Source organism: Melospiza georgiana, chromosome 6 (assembly GCF_028018845.1).
Source record: "Melospiza georgiana isolate bMelGeo1 chromosome 6, bMelGeo1.pri, whole genome shotgun sequence".
NCBI classification, from domain to species: domain Eukaryota; kingdom Metazoa; phylum Chordata; class Aves; order Passeriformes; family Passerellidae; genus Melospiza; species Melospiza georgiana.
This window is the reverse complement of record NC_080435.1, coordinates 42,648,506-42,672,565: the sequence shown is the minus strand read 5'-3', so window position 1 is coordinate 42,672,565 and position 24,060 is coordinate 42,648,506. Positions and strand designations below refer to the sequence as shown.

The window sequence follows — 24,060 nt, the reverse complement described above, 5'->3', positions numbered from 1 at the left end:
TCAGAAGGCAACTTGGTCATATTGTGCTCCCTGCCAACACTCATGCCCTGGCAATGTCCTGGAGGGGCCTGGGAATCATCCTGGTGTAAGCTGGGAGTCACCCTGGTGTCACATGACACCACTGTGCCACTGCCTGACAGCAGTTTGCTTTGGGCTATTCCCAAGGCTTTTTTTTTTTTTTTACATCTTCCTTGTGCTCTGCCAAGGTGTGCCACTGCAATACAAAGAACCTCTCTCCCAGGGGGTGCTCCATCTTCTCCTGAAACCTCCCCCAATGGCCAGAGACTGGGCTGGCTGCAGGTAAGGCAAGGCAGCATGGGAGCTCAGCCCAGAGGGAAAGCAACAAGGAAGGGAAAAAGGCAGAGAGCCGTGTCTGGCTCTGCTGAGCCACCACTGCCATAGATGCATTTGCACGGACACAGATCATGACCCAGCCCAGCAGGATCTCTGTGCAAAAGACCATCCCTGCTATGGTACTGATGCAACAAGGCCAAGCTAAATGCCAGGGGCAGCCTTCACACAGCACTGTGCCCATGATTTATGTCCCAGGTTTAAGAGCATTTCATTTCAGCAGCCATACTCTGACATCTGCAGGCCCCTGAGCCAGTGAAGAAGGCAACTGCCACTGGTACCAGGCAGCTCTGTGCTCTGCTGCCTGCCTGCTACTCATGTAGTTGTGATTTTTTTCCCCCACAGCACAGTATGGCAAATAATCCTTCCCCACTCCCAGCAGAAGACAGGCTGTGGAGAGAGCTTATGCAGTGCACCCAGAGCCATCCATGTCATCAGGGTAGGACTCCCCAGCCCAGACTTTGCAGAAGGCTCCAGGGTAGGGGCCATAGGAGCACCTGCTCCCATAGCAAAATTTGGGTGCTGCCAATGCCCATGTCACAGGAGCACCCAAGCAGCTTTGCAACCCTGTACCCTCCCATGGAGACCCCTTCAGGATCCGTTTCTTGTGCAGCCACTGCCTGGCAGAGAGAGCAAACGCAGGAACCAAAGGAAACCATGGGAAGAAGACCTTGGACACAGCTCCCTTGAGTAAGACTATGGAGCAGTCTCAAAAATGAAGGAGTTCCATCAACCACAACCTGGGCAGGATGAAGACTGAAGAGCAAACTGCAGGGAACAGCCCTCAGCCAGCAAGGGCTGCAAAGGCAACCTGACACAGCCTGAGCAGCTCTCCATCACATTCACTGGCTTCAGGAACTTTCATTCCCTGGGCACACAATTGAACAACCAAGTATGGTTTCTCCAGGGTAAGACTCTTCTCCCCTAAAATTGACTGTTCAGCCTGTTGTGCAAAGTTATCAGTGGTACCACACTTAGCTGACCCCTGCACCACATCTGTCTGCGTTCCTCCCTTTGTCTTCCTCTGCTGCTCTCCCCAGTCCACACCAATATGCTTTAGGCTCATTGATACCCCAAAGTAAAGTCCTCAGTTTGCATCCCCTCATTGCTTAGGTCTCCAAATCAGCTGTTGCAGAACAGCTATTTGCCTACTGACCTTTTGCTCACAGATACTACAGTTACAGGCTTGCCCTGCTCCAGTTAATCTGATGACACAGAGAAGCTACTGCAGTCCCAGCACATACTGGGTGCAGTGCAGGCTGCCATGGGACTCACTGCCCTGTGATGTATGCATCTCATATTGCCAAGTTTTCCTTTCAGCCTTATCAGCATGATGGATAGTTTAGCCTTGGTGAAGTACAAGACAGCAATAACAATGTCCCCCATGACTTCTTTTTTTGCCACATTTTCATTAAGAGCAATATGGTATTACCAGGCTTCATGCATGTCGCTTTGTTTATTAGCTACCATTTAGTAACCTCTTCCATCTTTGCTTTATTGAAGCTAGATGTACTGCTAGGTTGAGGGTTGAAAGGAGAGAAAGGGCTCATGGTACAGCCACCCTGGGGAGATGCTTGCTTGTGTACATCAACGCTGAGCCTGAAGCTGCAAGCCTGCAAATCACCACCAGCTAATGTGCATTTTACATGAAGACTTGTCCTGCTAGGTCAGGCCCAAGTCCTGTAACCTTCTTAGCAGAGCTTCAGTTGCAGGAAGAGACCTTATGAGGTTTTTTATGCTCATATGTATCAGAGTATGGAAAAGTAGCCTCAGCAAATAAGACTCTGAATCAAATGGAAATAAAAAGAAAGTAAAACAAAACAGAAGAATAGCAAAATGCCATGCCTCCTCCCTACTCAACTGTTCATGCAGTCTAGGTGAACAGTCTTTACCAAACCACCAGAAGTCATGAGTACCTGGTTACAGTAAGCAGCTCAAAAGGGAAGCTGTGCACAGAGCATCCCGAGTTCTGACATTGTGGCTGATCTGGAGTGACGTGGAGAATGGCACAGAATTATGCTCTCTGGGTCACACAAGTCAGCCCAAAAAGGTTGGTAGCATTTGACAAGGTCACCATGAGCTGCACAGGGTCAGCAGAAGGTGTGTGGGTAAGAGTATGGTCAATGTCCTGCCCAGGGCTCCCTCAGGCACTGCTGTGGATGGACACACAGCCATGTTCCCTGCAGAGAACAGAGGCACTGATCACTACCCCAACAGGTGTAGCTTCAAATACCTATCAGGGAAACTTCAAACTGTCTTGATGGGATCTGATTACCATCACACAGAGATCACTGAGCATCCTTCCCACTCAGGAAGCCTTCTGCTGGATGTGCATATAATTTACTCCCTCCAGGTTTAAACTCTATTTAAAGCCTGCATTAGCCACAACAGGGTCCTGGGAAGGCACCCACTGCCTTCCAGAAGGCCCTGGATATGCAGGTTTTGCCCAAGAAAGAAGGACACAAGAGGCAGCTGGCTGATAAAAACTGCAAGGCAAGTAATGCAGGCTGGCATTCGCTCACCCACAGCTCCACAACTGAACCAAACAAAAACAGTTGGTAAGCCTGGACTTCAAAGCAAAGACAAGACCTGGTCAGGGACATTATCTCATGTCTGAGCACAGACAGTGACACAGAAGGAGAGCTGAAAAAGCTGAAACTCAGATCCAACCTCATCCCACAGCACTGACTCAATGGCCATGTGAGCCAGCTCCATGCCATGGCTTCACCAACAGGCTGGCTGGGAGGGCCCACTGAGCATCTCATTCCTCTTCTGCCCTGAGGGAGACTCCAGCCAGCAGACCAGCTGAGCCACTCTGCTGGCCAGCCAGGATGGAGACCCTTTCTGGGTTAGGTGTCCTGGCTTTGCAACACCCTCCTGGTGAAGTTCATTGGTAACTTTGCAGACTCTGACTTGTGGCCATCAGCCCTTGTTTACTCATTGGTACTGCCAGAAGATTGGCTCTTTCAGAGCCTCCAGCCATTATCAGTTCATCCCTTTACTTCTTCCTTCCAGGATTGAACAAGTCCATCTCCCTTACAGGCTATAGGAATAGGTCCTGACCATGTCATGTGCCCTCCAGCAGACCAAATACAGTTCTCCAACATCTGTCTTCAACCAAGAGAACAAAGAGGACATGGTTTCAGGTGTGGACTCAGTAGCACCAAGCAGAAGAGGAGAACAATTAGATCTGGACATGATTTCCACTGTCAGTTCGTGTTCACATGGGGTCCCCTGTAACCCCTTCCTGCAGGGCTGCTAGTCCACTAGTAGGTTTTCCTAGTTCTAGTGGTACCTCATAGAGTAACACGTGAGGTATGTCACCATCACCTGTATGATTTTTGAAAAAGGTAATTTTTCTCAGGCAGATAATTAATTAATTAAATTACAGCCTCTTACTGTCCAGGTCTTTTATAGTCCTGGCCAGCACCTGAGCAGATGGTGTAGGAAGAAGATGACCCACATCCTGCAGGCACCTCAGTGGGGCTGACTGACGGCCAGCCCTCCCCTTTCCCTTCCCTCTCCTTTCCTTTTTTCATCCCTCTCTCTGCTCCCATCTGAATGCTGGGCATTGTGGCCCAGCCCACTGTGTGTGACAGCTTCTTGCATGCTCCAGGACCCAGCAGGCTGCCCACACTCCTCTGGAAGCAGGGTACAGGGGCAGATGGAATAGTAGAGGGGGATGCAGGATGCACAGTGGAGGTGGGGGAAGAGCCCTGCCAAGTGATGCTCTGGAAGAGGGAGTCATTGGGAATGACTTTGACACTGGCCAAGCTGCACTCAAGTCACAGTTCATAAGACATATGCTGTGGGAAGCAGCATGTGAATCATTCTGAAGCTTCTACACTGCAACTGCATGAGGTTTGTACACCTCTGCAAGATGGCAGACAGCACCATGCAGCCTTGATCTGCAAATCTAAATGCCACCCACTTGTCATCATTAGCATTCACTAGATGGGCTAGGCAAAGGCTATGCTGCCCAGCCTGGACTAATGCTCTCTCTGACTTTCCTTCAGCTGGATGTGCAGAAGCATGTTCACTTCATACCCAAGATTCCTGGAAGTTTTGCACAGCAACTTCATTTTCCCTGACTGCCCCATTTTCCACCTCCAGCAGATGTAATGATGGCACATCTAAATGCCAGATTAAATATCCACTGGTTTCCCAACACATCTGAGAGCACTGACAGCATTAGGATTGGTGATGCCATAAAAGGCTACAACAAAGTACTTCATATTGCAGGAGCTGAAAGATGCCCATCAGTTTTGCACCTCTGGCCACAGCTCTAACCCCCATGTTAGTCCTGAGGAAGAGTTGGTGGGGTGCAAGGCTAACATTTAGGGTCTGCACCAAGCTTCATTCACTCACAGCTGAAGCTGGGCAGACAGCAGCCCATGTGCTGCCTGTAAGCAAAGCAGCGGAAGCTGTGTTTGCTGGTGGTGAAAACACCATTAAATGCAGGTTGGAAGGAGAGGCCACGTGTACAAACCTGGTCCAGGTTACTCATGTTTGACAACTGCAAATTGGGATGAGAAAGTGTCTTTTCAAAATCCTGTCAACACATTCACCTCTGAGAGCTTTCAGCAAAAAGACAAGGCAGGAATGTTACAGGGTCAAACACCATGTGTTTGCTTGTTCTTTCTTAAGACAAACCTTCATTGATTGACTGTGGAAAGGGTGAGAGCTGAGCACAACTGATGGAGGAGTCCCTCTGCTAACATTGCAACACAGAGCTTCCCAGCAGAGACTAATTACAACAGACAAAGCCCTGCCAAATATTCCCTGTTCTCTGCCTGCTGCACAATGCCAGAAACAGTCTGAGGGGCTGCTGGTTCCTTACCACTTTTAGAGTCAAGACTCTCCTCAGGTAGCAGAACTAGCAGTCATGTGGTGGGATTTTGAAGAGTGAAAGAACATGCATGGCTGAGGGCAGCTGTGATCTTGACAGGCAATGTAAATGACAGCTACAGGGAGCCTCTCCACAACATGGGATCCTCTAGAAATGAGGGCCTAAATGATGAGCTTTACCCACAGATGCAAAACCCAAACAGTGCTCTGGTCAGTATATCCAGCCGTGAACAGGCAAAGGCATTTGCAGAGGCAGCTACAAGGTGAGGATGTGCAATTGGTGACCATTACTAGAGGGTTTCTGGGACTTCAACAAGGCACACCAGGCCAGCTTTCTGAAAGGAGCTCTACTTGTGATAAGAACAAGTCAGGTCCACCCATGCTGGCCAGCCTACCAGCTGTAACTGCCTGAGCAAGGCACAGATTCAGCCAGACTGCTCACATGAGCCAAGATTAGTCATGTACAGGCTGCAGCATTAGTATTCCAGGGCCCCAGTGACTCTCTGTCAACTCAGGAGTCTCATCCTGCAATTACCACCACTCCATTCCCTGATGCCATCATATGACCCAGAAGTCAAGGGAATCTCTGACCTGTCATTGCAGGGGTTGGAGACGAGCTTTGCAAGGACATTCAGTCACACTGGGTTTCTCGTTTGATCTTAGCAAAGATCAGAGAGCACATCACTCCTGCTGCTGCCCCCAAAGCAGGAAGGGCTCAGAGAGCTAATGCCAGGATCAGGTGACTGACTACCCAAAGAGACCTAAAACCCACATTCAGCAATACCTTGTCCAGAACCCTGCCAATCACACACCACTTCTTGGCAGTCCCGAGCCAGCCAGTTCTGCCGACATGCTTGTGCATGTACACAGCCACTGTCTGCACATCTGCAGCCCCTAACCCACATGCCCAAGCCCACCAGCAGCCAGGTACCTTTTCTGGATTACTTTCCTTCCCTTTCCTGCACAGCCACCAAGATGATTGATTTGCCAGGGACTCACACACACACACACTTACCTGCACTCTGTCCCCTGCTCCCCTTCCCAAGCAAATAAACTCACTTCAACGTGGGGTCTCACACCTGTGCAAGTTGGAAAATTGTATGGAAACTGGGAGAGTGAATGGCCTTCTTGTGGCTTGCTCTCAGACACAGTTTGGTGTAACCCTCAGCTTAGCAAGCTTTCTGACAGTACATGAACATTCCCATCCTGTCCTTCACACCCCCGTTCACCAAGATAGTTTGAGAAAAGCTGAGATGATGTAAGCAGCCACCTCCATCCACCTTTCCTGGCTAAAGGAATTCTTACAAGCAGCAGAGCCGTATCCCAGTATCTCAATTACACCTCACATAAAGCAGACCTCTAGGTGAGGCTTTCTGTAGAAAAAACTGCAGAATCAAAGCCATCAGACCTGTCACTTGCACCACCGAGCAAATGGCAGGTTTTTGTCTGGGCCAGAGCAGTAAAATGTCACAGGCAGTGACAAGGTGAAATGCTCACTGTGCCATGGGAATGGTGACATCTCACAGATGTGCTGCAGTGCACTCCCACAGGCAGGGAGCAGGCAGACTCAGCGTGGATCTGGGAAGGGTTTGAGGTGTCCTCCCAGCAGAAAGATGCCTGCTCCTGCATTCCATCCCAACACACATGTGATGCAGTGCCAGAGGACTCGGATGCGGCACAAACCTCTTGGGCAGAGAAAAGACCAAGTGGACATTTTGCTTACAAGGAGTTGCCGGCAGTGCCTGGCATCACTCCCTTGTGGAGAAATGGAAACAGGACTTAGGTTAGAGACCCAAACATAACTCTAGTGCACAGCCAAGCATCCCTCCCCCAAAGTCTTCGATACAACACATTTATTTTGTCATGTGGAAGTATTGTACAGTACATATACATTACCAGCAGTTTAGAGCACTGAGCTGTCATTCCTACTGCCTTCCTGGAATTTCAGAAGAGGGGCAAGATCACTGTCCCCTTCTCCCATTTCACCTGCGAAGAAACAGGCCAGGAGAAGTCCAAAAACAGAGGCACTTGCTGACAGGACTGGAGATGAACCTTAGAAACTTGGACTCCCAGTCCACCACTCTCACCATTTGAATCCTCTTTCCCTGGAGCTAGAAAAGAAAACCCTAGTGACAGCTTTCCACAAGGCCTCACTCCTCTGAGAAACCTTCTGCACACCTAAACAGAAATCAGACTAAGGAGATTGCACAAACTAATAGAAACCCTATTGCATTTTAAAGGGACTTACCACCTCTGAGGGTCTAAGAAATGTTTTGGGGCATTCTAGGTAGGGCTGGGATTCTCTTAAATTCTTTAAGATTGTTTAAGAAAGAGTCAAAGAGGCATTTGCTTCCAGCACAATCCCACTAGAATCTGAGTGGAACTTAACTTGCACAAATGAGGAAAGAAGGTATCCTTACCTGTCTTTCCTGGCACAAGGTATCATGCACCTACTTTTCCTAAACCACAAAACAATAGGGCTCTGGTACCAACTCAACCTCTCTGTGCCACAGAGGAAGCTAATGCTGTAAAAGAAAAGGACAGTGCAGTGTGTAATGTGGAGTAAGACCCAAAAATAGACAGAAATAGTCAGAAAGACAAATGTGCCATGGAGAGCAGAAGGGAGGGAGGGAGCACCCAGGCCTCTCCCACCAGTTCATGTCAGTATGTGAAATGTTGCATCCGTCTCAGGAGAGCAATGACCCAGTTCCCCAGCTGGGACCCCTTCAGCCACAGAAAGAGTTCATATAAGTTGATCTGCCACAGGCTTAGGGCTTCTGTGAGTGAGATCTGGGCCCTCCTGTAAAGCGAGTGACTCTTGCTCCTCTGGTACCTAGAATGAGAGAAACAGCTGCATTAGATCCAGCAGGAAACAGCCCAGGAGGCAGGAGGCCTGTCCTACATCTTCTGCACAACTGACGCTCCCCAGGGGTGGCAATATCTCCCCATCTGGAGAATTCCCAGGGAGCAGGGATTTTCTCTAAGCAGTGCTTCTGAGGAGCTGGGGACCACCTTTCTTAGAATGAAACTGGCAGAAGAGACAGCCTGCTCCCTTGAGAACTCAGTTCTCTTCCCACTGTGTGTAGTGATCCTGGGACATGGCATTCCTCTGCTTCTAGGCCAGCTTCACCTCAGCTCACAGAGACAGGTGCACACTCCTATTGCTTTTCCTGTTAGCACACTTTTAAGAGTCCAGCAATCCTGACATACAGACTCCAGGAAAAGTATTTCTTCGCCTTTCTTTAGCAGGGGCTAATTGGGATTCATAGGTCCCTCATCAGCCCAAGAAATAACTGTTATTTCATCTACAAGGAGGAAGAATCTGAGGCAGAAGTGCATTGATTCATAAGACTCACAGAGGGAAATCACTTGCACAACTCCTGTTCCTGGCTTTTAAACATCACCCTGATCTTCAGTCAGCCCAAGCCCCTCAATCAGGCTGCAGTGAACTTTCAGATCTATGCTACTCACAAATACTGCCTAGTGGCAATGCCTATAATGGGCAAGAAGCCCCTTCTCCTCCTCTGGGGGGAAAAATCCTAAACCCTTAACCTAAGGCCTCTGATTCTAACCCCATCTCCAGCCCCAGGGTGACAGGCTTGTCCTCTGGAGAGGATGATGAGTTTAAGAACAGCACAGACAGAGGCTGAGATGTGTAACTGAGCAGGGGTAGGACCACAATGAGAGGAAGAGATCCATAGCTAACAATAACAGGTCAAGAGGTTGAGTCAGAGCCTTGTCAGGCTCCCTGAGTGAGGCCCTAATAAGCCTTAATGGCCCTGACTAGCCTGGAACCACCCCCAACCCTCTGCCCATAGGCCCAGGAACTTCAGGTAATCTCAGACCTGCACTTTCAGTTCCTGCCTGAGCTACACTGGAAGAGTAATGGTCCTCCACTCATGCCCTGCTGTGAAGCCCCATGGCCTGGACCTCAACTCACATATTGACCTCTTCACTTGACCTCAGCCCTGTCTGGTCACCATCGACCTGCTTGACAACCACCAGACACAATCTACAGATGGAGTTTCTGGTTTGTTCTTAGAGCTGCACCATCACAAGGATTCTGCCTTATCATGTGAACTTTTGATTGGATCCAACCACCATCTCAGGGTCTGTCCTGCGGCTCCTGCTGCTCCTTGTCTGGCCTCTGATGCCTGGCTAAGAGACTCACGTGGAAACAGCTCTGATGCAGCAGCGAGACATGTTGAGGAAGGAGCTGGCACTGGCCCGTGTGTGCAGGGCTGACTCAATCCCCCTTAACAAGTCGTTGGTCTTCAGCAGCAGCAGCATCTGGCGGGGAACGTTGTTGAGGAGCTGGGTGATCTGGGGCAAGTAAGCAGCAGCGTTGGACCGGATCTCCATGTCCTGTGGCCAGCCAGGTCATGTCAGGGAGAAAGGAGAGAGAAGGTGAGAGTACATGGCAAATTCAGGTCCAGATGCAGCTGAGATTGGCCAGGAAGAGAACAGTGTTTTAACAGACCATGACAGTAGGCCAGAAGCTACAGAGCTCTGTCTGCTTTCCTGCAGACACTGGGAACAGCACTCATAGCACAGATCACTCTTGCCATATCCCATCTGCCCCTCAGTGAGGTAAGGACCCATCCTCTCACTGGCAGGATTAATAGCCTCTCAGGAGAACAGCCACTCACTGCTGTCTTGGTTCTTAGTCCTAGGCAGCCTGCAGCAACCAGATCTCAATACTGCCCTTGGAGACTTCTCACCTCACCAGCTCCAAAACTGGCAGAGTTGAGGTAGCAGAATTGCTCAAGAATGTGGAGGCATGCTGCAAAGACAACCAAGCTGCTTGGTCTTCACTGCCCCATGCAACTCATGGCTCTATGTTACATTGATGAAGCCGTTTCCAAGGCCTAGTTTAGTCCTCTGTCCTCAACACAATTCAGCAGAGGTGAGAAAAAAATTATGCAGTTAAGCACCATGTTAACCCAAGAGATAAAAATCATCAAATTGTCATCTGTCAGATCTAGATTTATATCCTGTATGACAGCAGCCAGTAGCAGATAATTAAGGAAAGAGTGTAAGTTCAAGGCAATCCTTCATTTTCTCTCGTTCTCCAGATTCCAACAAGCACATTGCCTACTGAAAGAACTCAATGATAACTTAGGGACTACAGCCTGAGCCATTTAAGATGAACCCCTCTCCAAATACAAGCCACCACAGCATGCAAGACAGTCAGCCATGCCTCTTCTTCATGTTTTTAGATCTGAGAGCTCCCTCACCATCCCAGCAAATGTAGTGTAGCTGGGAGCTGATCCTATATGCATACCTTGTCCCCACCTCTTCCTACAGAGGCCACGACATGAATCATGACATGAAATCCAAAAACAAATCTCTGGGACATCTGAAATCTACAAAATCCAGGAGGACAGTAAATAACTTCATACAGGAAGAAGGCTCCTTTGTGGGAAATGACAGCTCTAATGCCTTCTCTTCTCTGGAATGAGGGATGGCCTCTATTGCATGACGTGGGATCTCACACTCTTTGTGAACTTCAAACTTATTATAACGTAACAGACCTGCACAAACTGGGTGTGCAGGTCATGATGGTCAGTGATGTACACAGCTCACACACCACCATGGTTGCTGGTTTTTTTTTCTTTGCATGGTTGCAAAGACAAACCAATCTTTGTGTCCTCCTGCCTCCATCACTAACCAGATACATAAGGCTTCAGCAAGAAGATGCTCAGCTCTCCTAAGTGTTGTTTTGTTCCATTATTTGTTGGCAGAAAATTCCTCCCTGATTATCTCTTATGCCTTTCCCCAGCCAGCATCATTGCAGAGCTTACATTATTTTCCAGACATAGGTTTTCTTTTCTATTTCTTTTCCTTTTATTTTTAGCTCCAGCTGCTTGTCCACATCACAAAACAACCACATGATCAGTCATCAGAACTGTCACTTTCTGTCAAGGGCAAAGCTTGTGTGCAGAGGAAGAAATAAGCTAAGCCACAGGACCTGAGAAAAGCCCCTTGGCTGCAGCTGCTGAGGCTGCTGCAGGATGCAGCAAAAGACATCATTAAATCAGATGAGATGAGGCTAGCAGCCACCCTGAGCAATCAGCTGTCTGGCCCTGGCTTAAGGCAGGAAAAACCATACCTATGGCAATCCTCTTACATTTGCCCAGCCTGCACCTAAATTCTCCAGTAACATGAATCAAAACCTCCCCAGACCATCTACACTGGCATTTCACTGCTTTGTCACTAGATCTGGCTTTTCTCATGTTTAGCTGAATTTAAACCCATGACTGCTTGTCCTGCTTGCAGCACTCTAAGTGCTGCAAGAAAATCACTTATGAAAATCACTTCTACAATTCTTCCTGACCTGCCTTTTCCAGATTCTTTTCTGACCTAACTTGCTCAGACCTACCTCATGGGTTGCATCTGCTTGGCCACTAGTCCTTGTAGATTCCTACTAGACTTGCCCCAGTTTCATCAAACCTTTCTTGAGATGCAGTGTCCCAGACAGAGTACAGCACTAGAGATAAGATTTTGTTTCAGGAAGGTTGTTTCCTTGTCTCACAGGCTATTGTCATGTTGATACATCCTCAGGCACACTCTCTGGAGCTCTGCACTGATGGTACCTGCCTACACAGCGCTCAGCTCTTGCTGCTGATAAAATCTTTCAAATTCACCTCTAAAGTAAGGGCAAGCAGCAGCTCATTTCCTAATGCCACAGCAAATCTGCTCAGCTCCCCATTATCTGCTGCAGGATTATCTAGTTTCAGCATTAATTGTGTCATGTAGGCAAAGACAACAGAGCTGGTTCCATACACGCAATTCAACTCAATGACAAAGTTCATTAGCACACACAGGGTACCATGTAGCTACAGCTACACCTCTGGTGTAACCTTCACAAGGAAGTTGGGAATAAACATTGCTCACTAACTCAGATTCAACACTGGCCTTGTAGCATTGGAGTCAATGCTGTGCCAATTTGCTTGGGCACCTCTGAATTTTCTTCTGGAGCTACCAGCTCCAGAACTCACCAGATCGAGCACAGATCTGTTAGCTAGTCATTATATGATTTCTGACCTGCAGAAAATTAACTCAGGTAATTGGGAGGGAGGGGGTCCATTACCCAAGATATCTGACCAACTCATTGCTATGGATAATGGCAAGCCAGTACAGCAAATTCTGCCACATCCATCAAAATGAAGGAACTTTTGGAGGAGAATTTCATAGGACAGTATTATAACACTACTTAAATGAATTTCATCCACACTACTACAGATGTGTGCAGATAAAAGCAAACTATAGGATACAACACACTTCTACTTACAGACACTTGTCCATTGGCTGAATCACATTACTTCATGGTCTTCTCTAGAAAGAGCACATAGGCAGGGCTGCTACTATTCTTAAGGTGGGGTATTGTGTGTATCAGGTGTGCAAGGAGGCATGAGAAGGATGCCAGCACGTGTGGATACGAAAGGGTGGAAAATGTAAGTGGCAATTTCCCAGATTTGTAGTGATTGAGTTGACAGGATCTGCAGCTAAGCAACCTTGACTCCAAGTTAATAGGGTTTTTGATTGGGAGGTAATTTCCAGGGTTTTTTAGAAGTTTATATCAGCGCTGATAGTCATTTACATGAATAGTGACAATGCATTATCCTTCTCATGTCTTCCCACTAAACCTTTATATCTCCTGTACCTTATCCTAGCCTCCTTGATGGTTTCCTGCACAGCTGCATTCAACTTTTTTTTTTTAAGAAAAGGACAATCCACTAATATTTCCCCAGCCAGAAATAGTGAATACTTAGGTATTAAAATATTATACAAAATTTAAGCAGCCCATGACAAGTGAATCTGGGAAATTAAATTCAGTCACTATAAAACATATTGCATATTCCAGACGGAGTTCTAGCTCTTTTCTAGATCAGCTATCACTGCAGAAATTGCTACAGAGCTGCCAGGGATTGCCCAGGACTGCTGTACTATCAATGGGGCAAGTGATTTCACCATAGAAAAGTACTGAGGAGATGCAAGGGCACATGTTAGGGAAGGACACACAACACCTACCTCACTGGCAGAGACTGGTGACTGGTCAATGCCCCTGTTGACAGATTCCCAAGATCTGGCAGTCAGCATGCAGGCAAAGAGAGGATACAAATCCCCTGCTCCAAGCCGCCGGCTGTACTTCTGCACCCTCTTCATATCGGCCTTGATGAGGGCCTGCCAAAGGCGGCAGTAGTCCATGCGGAATGACTCGCTCAGCACCTGGCAATAGAGACACGGTTCCCAGAAGCCCACAGAGGACAGGAAGCAGGGGGAAAAGTCTTCCATCCCTTACCTCTGCCCTATTCTCCACTTCAGAGTCATAAAATACCATTAGAGCATTATGGAAGTATTAGGAAAAACTTATTTATATGTGCTTAGAGGGGCAAGGCTTCAGCCTGATGCCCAAAGGCAGCTTCACAAGGCCCTGGAAGGCCCTCATACCTACATACCTGGTAGAGCCCATGATCCAGGAGGATAATGTGAGCTTTGCCAGAGGCTGGGCACTTCTTCACTAGCACATTGCCTGGGTGTGGGTCACAGTGCACAAAGCCATTCACAAAGATCATTTCACTGTAGAGCTTCCCCAAGTTGCGAGAGATCTGTGAGGAGACAAGAGATGGTCACACGCTGCCACCCACAGTAGGGTGCCTGCCAGGGAGGGGAGGCAGCCTGTGTGACAACCCAGGAAGCAAGGGTCTGTACATACTCATATCCCTATACAAGCTCCTGCAACTCCTCACACTGATGGAGGCACAGGGTGGCTGCAGGCATCAAAAGGTAGCAGGGTGGTTCAGGGCATTCAGGGAAGGATGCATGCAGGAAGCACCATGAAGGTGTTTGTGGGATCACAGGTTATTTAAAGCCACTTGTCAAGCACAAAAAAAAAAGAGATAGTACCTGTGGGTGGGAATGGGGTTTCTGGTAATGAGGAGGAAAGTGGGACAGCAGAGAGTGGCAGACATGCATTTACAGGGAAGGTAGGGAAATTGCTGCTGGGTGAGTAAGACTGCTTGGAAGAAGACTCAGGTGCTTCCACTCATGGATGGCAGCAAGACACGGTGAAGAAGGGGCGAGGGAAGACTCAGCTAGTCAGTCTGCCCACCAGAATGAACATGGACTCCCTCTCCCCTCCCTCCATTCTCTCCATCACACTGTCCCTCATTTTGCCTCTTCCATTCCTCAGACCCACGCTAATCTGATTTGCCATGTCTGTGAAGATGAAGAAGCAGAGAAAAGCTGTTTAAAACATCCTATCAGTGCTGTGTCCCTCCATACTATTGCTCCTTATCATGAAGAGATGTTATTAAAGTTAAAAACCTCCTAGGAGAAAGCAAACATCCCCAGGGCATGAGATCAGTCCCTTGCCATGCACTAACACAGCAGCCTTGCCCTGCCATCCCTCCACCAGCTCTCCCTACCATCCCAAGAGGCACAGTGCTCCACAGCAGAGTGCTGAAGAAGCAATTAAAAGACAGTTGTTATAAATTATTCCAAGCATATCTCCAGACACACTCTGTAAGCAGCAAACTGGCAGCTGTCCCCATAAGCAGAGGTGGTAGAAGAGGTAACAGGGATAGTAATGACAACTCATCCTGCAGAAAACCGGACAGACAACAAAGGGCTTGCTTTACTCTGAAACATGGCGACCTCTGAGAGGAGCATTCACAATGAATAGTGGCCAAGTAACTAGAAATAAGGAAAAAGAACAAGAACCCTTCCTGCAGCACACTAACAGGGACAGTGGTAGGATCAGGTGAAACCATCCTCTGTCCCTCAGGTGGGACCTGGAACCACTGCTGAACCACGTGAACGCTGGCCCGCCCCACGATGAATCACCCACGCTGACGAACAGCACAGCCCTGTGATCTCCTGTACTGCAGCTTCCCCAATGCCATGCAGGTGTTATTTTAAGTACTGACTGAGGGGAGTGATGTTTCCCTTCTGAATCACCAGCAGAGATCACCAGAGCCATGAAGTGACCCTTACAAGTCTCCTTGATCGGCAAGCTCTAAAATTAGATAGGACCAATGTACCAGGTGCTGTGATCTCATATAAGAGCTGAGTAGCCCTTGCTGACAGCCCAAGGACATGCCAAATAGTCTGCTTTAAGCCCATCACATAACTCAGTCACAAAGCCTCCCAGGGACCCATACACCAGAAGGAATGGACTCAGACATTATGACCGATGACAGCATCAACCCTGACACTGGTGCACACACTGGGCTAACCACACTCGGCCCTCACTATCTCAGCTGTTTGTCTTCCAAGGGCATGGAAAAACACAGGATTTTAGAAGATGAGGACTTGGGGACAATCTGGGGCCCAAGATGATGCCTCATACCCACTGAACACAAGTCCAGACAAGGACTGGCAGTTCTGCAAACCTATTGATTGATCGTAGCTGAAGAGGTTGTGAAATCTGTATCCTTAGAAGTTTTACAGACCTGACTAGCTAACACCCTGAGTAAGCTGGTCTGACCTTATAACTGACCCTGCCTTAGAAGATTTGATAGAAACCTTCCTGAGGTTCCCTTCCAAATCCAAATATCCTAGGATCCTACAAACACCTCTCACCAGGTTATCCATGCCACCCTCATTAACAGCATCTTATGATACGGCTGCAAGTTCCATATGCAGAGATGGTCCCCCCATCCTGAGTCACCATCAGCAGAAAAGTGACTAAATAGACCTATGGTCACAGTCTCTTGCAGCCCATAGTGCAACACAAAAGCAGCTTGAGATCCATCTTCCCATCCTCCCATGAAACAGAAGGGTCATATCTCTGCTCAGACTCACAGGCTGGATCATGGGAAGAAGACAATGTTCACTGCAAGATCCCCATCCTCTCGCTCTTCCCTGCTGTTCTTTAGTTACCTATTCCCGAACATACAACCTTTACTATCTCCAGTATCTTCAACTAAACTCTGACTTCTTTAAGACATATGAATGTATTCTGTACTATTTCATTAGCATACAGAAGATATGTTACAGAGATTTATGATGCAATCATATTTCTGCAAACAGTCTTCACTTTCAGAAAAAAATTACCATGGAGTTGTGGTGCACACTAAAGTATTTTCACATAATTTTGGCTGTTGCCATACCTCTAAAATAGGATACAAAATAAATTAAGACAGAAAGCAACAATACTGTCAAATTCTAAACAAAATAGGAAGCTTTACACTCTAGGTCTTAAACTGTAGTATGTGAATAGCAACATATCATAATTCAGACAAAGGGAGTTCACATTTCTTGAGAAAAAGTTACGGAAAAATCCATGAAACTTTTATATACGTTAATTTCTCAGTACTGTGCCTTGTCACTTCATGCCCTTATTCCACCCTTACTGAGAAGGCCACTGGATAAATAATAACTACAGAATTCACTTTGGAAGAATACGGCTAGGTGAAATGAGAAAACAGACTTATGAAAACTTCCGCTCAGGAGAAGGGAGGAATTCAGCACACATTTAGGCTATGTAAGACCTCAGGTGCATCACAAATTAGAAAAAAGGTTGCAATGATTTACAGAAGCAAAGACCACAGTTAAAACACAGGCTTTTTGTTATGACACAGACAGGTCATCAGTCCTTTCCCTGTGTATCATCCAACAAAAAAGGTCTTTATCATTACCAGTGTCCCCACCAGTGTCCCCCAGCATTGTTCTGCTGCACACTGTAAAAAAATAATAATCAGTCTTGGAATTCTGCATTCACTTCCAGATACCTCATTAACTCAAGAGATGCAGACTACACAGAGGGAGTTCAGAAAAAGCAAATAAATGAGCAGGATGCAGGAGGCATTTACTTGGGATAAAGATTAAAAGAGCTGAAGATTCCAAAGCTGGCTAAGGGATGGCAGAGGAGGAACAGTCTACCAGTTAGGAGGTTTGAATAGCAAGGAAGCAGAAGCACCTGTAGCTCTGCATGTGCTACAAGAAATACAACCAGGTTAAAGCGGGTGTCATGAATGGCATAATTTAGGCATAACACATAAGAACAAAAACTATGCTGATCAGCAAGCAGAGCTTAGCTTGATATATCAGGATGACATCAGGCTCTGGGTCTGGCCAGAGGCATGTCTCTGCCTATTGCCAGAAGGAGTGTTATTGCCTAAAAGAAGCTAAATTTGCCTGTCTGCGCTGCAGCAGAACATGATGACTACAGTCACCAAGTGAGCCTGTGGCCTTTACCAGTCAATGTAAATACCAACCTGCCATTGCCAAATTATATGACATGACCATGACATTGTGTCAGGCAAACCACACATTTTCAGCCCAATGTTTTCATTTTGAAAAAAAACAGAGCTGAGGAATAAACAGATTGCTGACAACAATCAAGCAATGGAGTGACAGATACATGTATATGAGCTGGACTTCAGAGCAACCTAAACACATCACCCAAGTGCTTTTTACCTACTCAATCTGACTTTCCACTTGACATTGCTCCTTTTATTCCTTTCTACCACTTCAGTCCTCAGGGTCAACAAGTGCTATTGCTACTCTGGTCCTCCTCTACAATGTCAGACCTCCCAGCTTGGTGTCATCAACAATCTCCTTGATACAGTTTTGTTTGTGTTCAAGTCATTGCCAATCTGTTTAATGAGATTTGTTTGAAGAGCAAATCTCATTGCTTCTATGAGTTTCTTACCTGCTTTGCAATTTCCCTACTAATCCCCACTTTTTCTTGGTAATGGAGTCATATCCAGTGTACTAAATATTTTAACAAGTACACCTACTGCATTTCTGTCACCTAACTCAGAGGATCCCAAGCTGTAGTGCAGGTACCAGCAGTGATATATGCAGCCAAAATATGTTGCTGCCATCAGTTTTGAAAGCTAGACAACCCGTCAGCCTTGCCCCTCTATGAAACTCCCCCCTCAACAAATCAGCACACCCACTGACAGAGCAACGTGACAGTAACAAAACTCTAGAAAGTCCATCACAAGTGAGTGTCTTTAAAAATACCAACATACAAAAATTACCAAGAAACCTCTCAGGAAAGAAAGAATGCATGTAAATTTGAGTTTATGAGCATTCCTACAGTAAAAACCACATATATCATGCTCATGGGTAGAATGATATAATGCAATGTAACAAACCAGCTTGGGTTATCTGGGGAAAGTCACTGATGCTTTCTTTCCTGGACTTGTGAGCAAGCTGGAGTGGTTCTGGCTCTATGCCTCTAACTGACACGAAGAAGAAAGGCAAAGAAAAAAATACTGTGTCATGGTCCTATATTGATGATCTCACTGCCTGCCCCTGATAAGTCCTAGATGAAACTGCCTGATAGGGCATCATCCCTTCCCATCCTACCTCCATCTGTGACTGTCTCTTTAGATCAGGAGCAGATACTAGTCTCTGGCTTTAATTTGGCTGTAATATTTGCCAATTATTTTAAGAGATGGCGACACTAACTTCTATTGATCTCATTAAAAGTAAAGGTCGTTGTGCAGCTCATTTCTCAGGGCTCAATATTACCTCCTCCGGCCAAAATAATAGCATTGATTTTGGAACCTTAATCGAAGGTTAATTGGATTGAAGACTGTATTGGGTTTTTGCTTGCTTTCATTGTTGTTATTACAGCCATTGTCTAAGGTTTTGCTTAATCCTGCTATGGCAATTCTGACCAATTAAACTGGTGTCAAATTAGCAAAGGGTGTGGATGGAGAATAGCCACAATTTGAAGCCTTCTCTGCCTCTGCTCTGAAATGGCTCTGATCCATAGTAGATTAGGATGGTCACACAAGAGATCTGATTTCATACCCTGTGATCCACTTGTGAAGATCAAAAGTGCTCTGTTAGGCAGTTCTATTACTATGCTGTGATCTAGCATCACAGCAAGATGATGTCTGAACACACTTGATAACCTGAAGATACAGGAATAGTTTTTAGGACTCCTGGAGCGCACTCCCAGCATGCCCCGTATTCTCTGTTGAGGACTCAGGAAATTATTTTCATGCTCAATGCTCTGTCTTCCATGGCATGTAGGTGGGGAGAAATACTCTGATTCATTCACCCAGGGAACTGAGGGACTAACTTGTCAAGTTTGCACAGATTCTCAAAAGGGCACAGCTAGAGAAGACTAGTCATTGTTTTTTTATTTTTTCTTGCATCTCTGTCAGACCCAAAATGACCATGGGGATCATGCCCCTTGGTTTTAAATGCAGTTGTATTTCCTTGGATTTAATGTAAAGCATCTTGTTGAGACTTAAGCAATTGATTGACATCGATGCTCAATACCAACTTTCAGTAAGAAACAGGTCTGTGTGTAATTTAACTCTTTTACCTGGTGTCTGTGCACAGTTCAAAAGCTGAAAATAGCAGAGGTCACTACTCCTGCTTATCAGTGCCTTGTGAATTTCACTAAGCTTCAGACAAGATGAAATGTAAGAGAATCTGCAAAGAAACCTCTCGTCAGACTAACTCAGTAAGTGCAAAGAGCAAGAATAGCCATTTTCCCTAGAAACAGTGTTCTTCTCTATGCTCTGCTTCATCTAACACTTGAGTGTTATAAGCACAAATACTTCAGACATGAGAGGTTTCCACTGCTGACAAAAGGATCCCACCCTGGGAAATCCCACTTAAATTTTAGCAGCTACACAGCTACAGCTCCTGACTCTTGGCAGAAGGGTAAATTCCACACTGAAAGTCTATTTCAAGTTGCAAAGCCTTCAGCTACAGGAAGGTACCGGGCTCTTTATCGAGCTAAGAGATAGTGTTTCACTGCAGAATCCATTTAGTAACAGAAAGAAGGAAAACAACACAGTAGGATGGAGTAACAGATGGCAATAATTGCACACAGTAGCTCATCTTAAGTACCTTAGCTGTTTGCTTTCAATTCTCAGCTGGACAAAACACTTTTCTGACTTCTGAATCAACCATGGCGCGTGACCAGGTTCTTAGCAAGCTGAAGTACATGGCATTGTTTCCTTTCCCTGACTCAAATCCAAATCAGGCTGATCATGGGGACTCTTCACTTGGCTACCTGAGCTGGCTGGCTGGTTTGAGGCTATACAGCACATGCCATGAGCACATCTAGAAGTTCCGCAGGTCCTAGAGCCCACTGATACAGCAGCCTCTGCAGTGACAGGCAGAGAACTCACGAAGAAGGATGGAGAACACATGTGGCAGACCAAAGATAATGTTAAGATTCGTATGCAAATACAAATGAATCTGGTATAATCAGAATGGATACAAAAGGAATGTTTGTGCCATTTGGGATCTTCTTTAAAAATCCATGCTCTAAGTAGCCTTGCTGCCCTTCCTTTCCTCCTGTATATAGTATGCTACAAACCCCTTGAGAGCCCCCAGTCTAATTTTTCTCTCTTCCCTGCTCTACCCACTTCTTCCAAATATACCTTCCCAACCAAGACTGCAAATGTTGTGTTTTAAAATAGGAAGAGTCCAGTTTCCAGATGCCCCCTTCTTAGCCCTGCCATGTTCTAGTCTTCCCTTAAAATTCCTGCTGTCTCATCCTTGGTAACTCCCTTCTCCAGATTTCCCTTTCACCGTCAATATCCCAGTTGCATGCTCCTCCTCAGTTACACTACAGTGTACAAGTACACTTGTACATGAATAAGTAACTGTTCCACAGGCAGATATTTCAATGTTTGCACTTGTCTTTAGAAATCAAAGCCTTCTCTGATTAAATGCCATTACAATCCAGCACTTGGACGGATCCAGAGAGATTAATGTGCTTTTGGGCAGCTTTAATGATAATCCTGCTACAGACGGTATTAAGTAAATGTCAGTAACCTGGTTTGAAGGGAGCTTTCACCTCAGGGATCCTTTCCATTTAGAGGAGAGAGGCTCAGCTTGCTTTTCAAGGCTGCATTGTCACAAAAAAGAAATCCTGCTTAGTGAAGACTCCTCTTCCTCCACACCATAAAACAAAATGGAGTAAAATGATAGAGGGACTGATAAAACAAATATATTTGGGTGATTTATAGGGAGCTAATGCATCTCTTGAAAGCCAAGCTTGCTGTCATATTATAAGCCAGATCACAGTTTTGAAACCTGGGTTGCCACCCCCTCCTCATGCTCCTTTCAGGGTCTGCTGCCTTTTTGCCCATCTCCCCACTATGCCATACAGTCCTTTACCCAGGGCAACAACAGCAGCAGCCAATAATTAACCTAGGCAACCTTGTCCCCATCTGCTGCACCTTGCCACAGGATAAGTCTGGGATGTGCACTGCCCCTACCTCATCTTACTGTGGCCATAATAACAGATCTCTTTTCCCATCACATTATTCTGTCTGGCTCAGTATTCCCCCCTTTCTACCTTGCTTTGTTGGCAAGCATTAATTTCAGGAGATGGGGAGAGAAAAGGAAGAAAGAAAAATTCAGTCCTACCACCGAGCTGAGTAACATCCTCTACCTGACAGATGGCTGGAACTCTGAGGCTTATACTTTGCAGTAGTAGAAGTCTGTTGACACCTTTTTAAAAATTACTTCTTAGCTATTATTTAGAGACTAGTTCAGACTCAGGAAAGTATGTGATTTCACTGCTGCATAGATGTATTGTGTCAAGTCATCACAAAACAACCTTCCCAAAGGCATGAATAAATAAAAAAATTAGCAAAAATTTTCACCCTACATTCCTCCTATCACAAGCAAAAGCCTCTGCAAGTTAGAAAAACTGAAATTAGCTGTTTCTCTACAACTGTGCTATCTCCAGCAGTCTGAGAAAATTCAAAGAAAATCCTAGGGAGCTACACTATGCTAACTACCTCAGTCTCAAAATGGACCTGCTGTCTGAGATCTATGAGGAAGCCCACCTCAAAATCTAAATGTACATATTGCTCAAGAGCCCTTCTGTTAATACATCAAAATAAGCCCTTCTGACTCTCAAGACTTGAGGAATATTCACTCTTCTATCTGAGTGTGTGGGCTAGATTTCACCTCTGCCGATAGCGGAAGTATAGGATAAACTCACTCAAAGAAACAACTGTCTCACTTTGGACCAGTTGACTTGGCCAGATGAATGGAGCTGACCACGTTTTGCTACAGAGAGAACTTTTCAAATCTTAATAACAAACTTCATGAGATAAAAATAATCAGAAACTGAAATTGTTCCTTTAGAGTAACAGGAACTTCCATCTTGGAACAAACCATGAGTATCTTTAATGTAAGAGCATGGTCCTCTTTCACTATGTCTCCTTGAAGATCTTCCTAGTTCTGCAGCCTACAGGAAAGTGTTCCTCAAAAGGGATTATGTACTTTTCCAAAGAGCACAAGAATAGAGATCTGTCAGACTGATTGCTCCCTTCACATCTTTGTGTACTTATTCTTCTCTCCCATCCCATCCTGTCAGCCTCCATTTTGCATCAAGGTCAAAATCAGTTCTGCACTGCTCAGCACGCCCAATTCAAAGATGGCTGAGAAGTTACCTCATTGACATTGATGCCATTCCTCTCCATATAGGCCCTGTCATTCACTTGTCCCCCTTCCATAAACTCCATGAGAAGGACACGGCTTGTGGAGAGCTCCCAGTAGATCCTAGGGACCTGAAACAGAAACAGATTGGTTAGGTCAAGCAACAGCTTGGGAAAGGAAGAAGAATATATCACACAAATCCCAGAAAAGGAGTAAAAATGGAAGCAGCTGAGGTGAGGACTGGCTTTTTTGATGAGCACAAGGGAGGTAAATTCATCCATCAGCCTCTTCCACAGGACAGCAGCAATGTGTAGAAGGATAATACAGCAATTCAACTACCGTAGGATCTGATCTCATGCAACATTTCTGACCACGCTCTACAGGATTCTGACCACCTCCCATTCCCAGTGATGTCTAAGATACCTTTCTTACCTGCTCTGCAGTTCCTCTAGCTGGGCTGTTTAACTAGTACCTATTGCAAGTTTCTGAATCATCCACTCAGCTCCTTTAGACAGGAACTGCATCTTGTTTGCTACGCACAGCATCCACTTACGCAGCTTTAAAAATTATAAGCCTTCATCATAAATTGTATCTCCGCAGTGCCCCCTGGAACACGCATGCCTTTGAGCTGACAAACCCTGCATACTTAGGCCATCTGCAATTGAACTGGGAGAAAAATCGAGTGTCACAAATAAGGGACTTGTCACAGAAACCCTGTGAGACCCTTAATTATCTTATTGCAAACAACACAGTAATGAGTGTAAAATGTCAAAGCAGTTTTCATTCAAGCTGTGGGATATCAAGCTGAGTGAGGTACCAGAGAAGAAGTCTGGTGTCATCCAGGGAGGCAGTGACAAAAGTGTCACTCAGGCTGGCTCCCCATTTTCCAACCTCCCTCTCTAGACAAATTTCTCCCATGCTGAAGTCCCTATTGTCAAGAGCCATTTTGCTGAATCCCCTTTCGAAGTTCCTCATGTTACTGTGCTGACCAACACTCAATCTGCCCAAATCTGCTTTTGCACATGGGTGAAGCCACATATGTGCATTTTAGCAAAGACATAAGGGAGCTCCAGCCACTCTCATTACTGTGCCTCCCATTACTATGACAGACATATTAATTTTAGATCATACAAATAGTAAGCCAGCTGTGCAGTCCCTTCTCCTCATCCTCCTGATTCAGCCATGGACTCAGGACCAGCACCTTAGGGCAGGAGAGGAAGAGGTAAGAGTTGTTGTCCATCAACTGACCAAAACCAGGGGATGACCAGCCAGGCCACTGTAGTTCATCATAGCTCCTGAACAAGCAGCATTTGTTGCTTTTAACTATTGACAATATCCCAGTCCCTTACAAACTAGCTGCTTCCCTCCTGTTCCTGTCCTAAAGAAACCACTTCTACTTTACCACGTGTGTGCCACTTTAGATCAAAGGCTCCTTTGCTGAGTAATTTCAGTGTCTCTCAGTCCCATCATTCA

At 46.1% G+C, this 24,060-nt stretch overlaps 1 protein-coding gene across 2 annotated transcripts in view; it reads right to left on the bottom strand.

The window, feature by feature from the left end:
• Positions 1 to 7,037: 7,037 nt before the first annotated feature.
• Positions 7,038 to 24,060, bottom strand: part of ADCK1 (aarF domain containing kinase 1) — a 72,396-nt gene continuing 55,373 nt past the window's right edge. For both annotated transcript variants that reach the window (XM_058026081.1, XM_058026082.1), the window contains 5 exons: positions 22,602 to 22,718; positions 13,662 to 13,811; positions 13,234 to 13,431; positions 9,371 to 9,564; positions 7,038 to 8,032 (listed from right to left, as the gene is read on the bottom strand). In XM_058026081.1, coding sequence (XP_057882064.1) covers positions 7,861 to 8,032; positions 9,371 to 9,564; positions 13,234 to 13,431; positions 13,662 to 13,811; positions 22,602 to 22,718 — 831 coding nt within the window. In that variant the 3' untranslated portion in view covers positions 7,038 to 7,860. The remainder of the gene's footprint in view (positions 8,033 to 9,370; positions 9,565 to 13,233; positions 13,432 to 13,661; positions 13,812 to 22,601; positions 22,719 to 24,060) is intronic.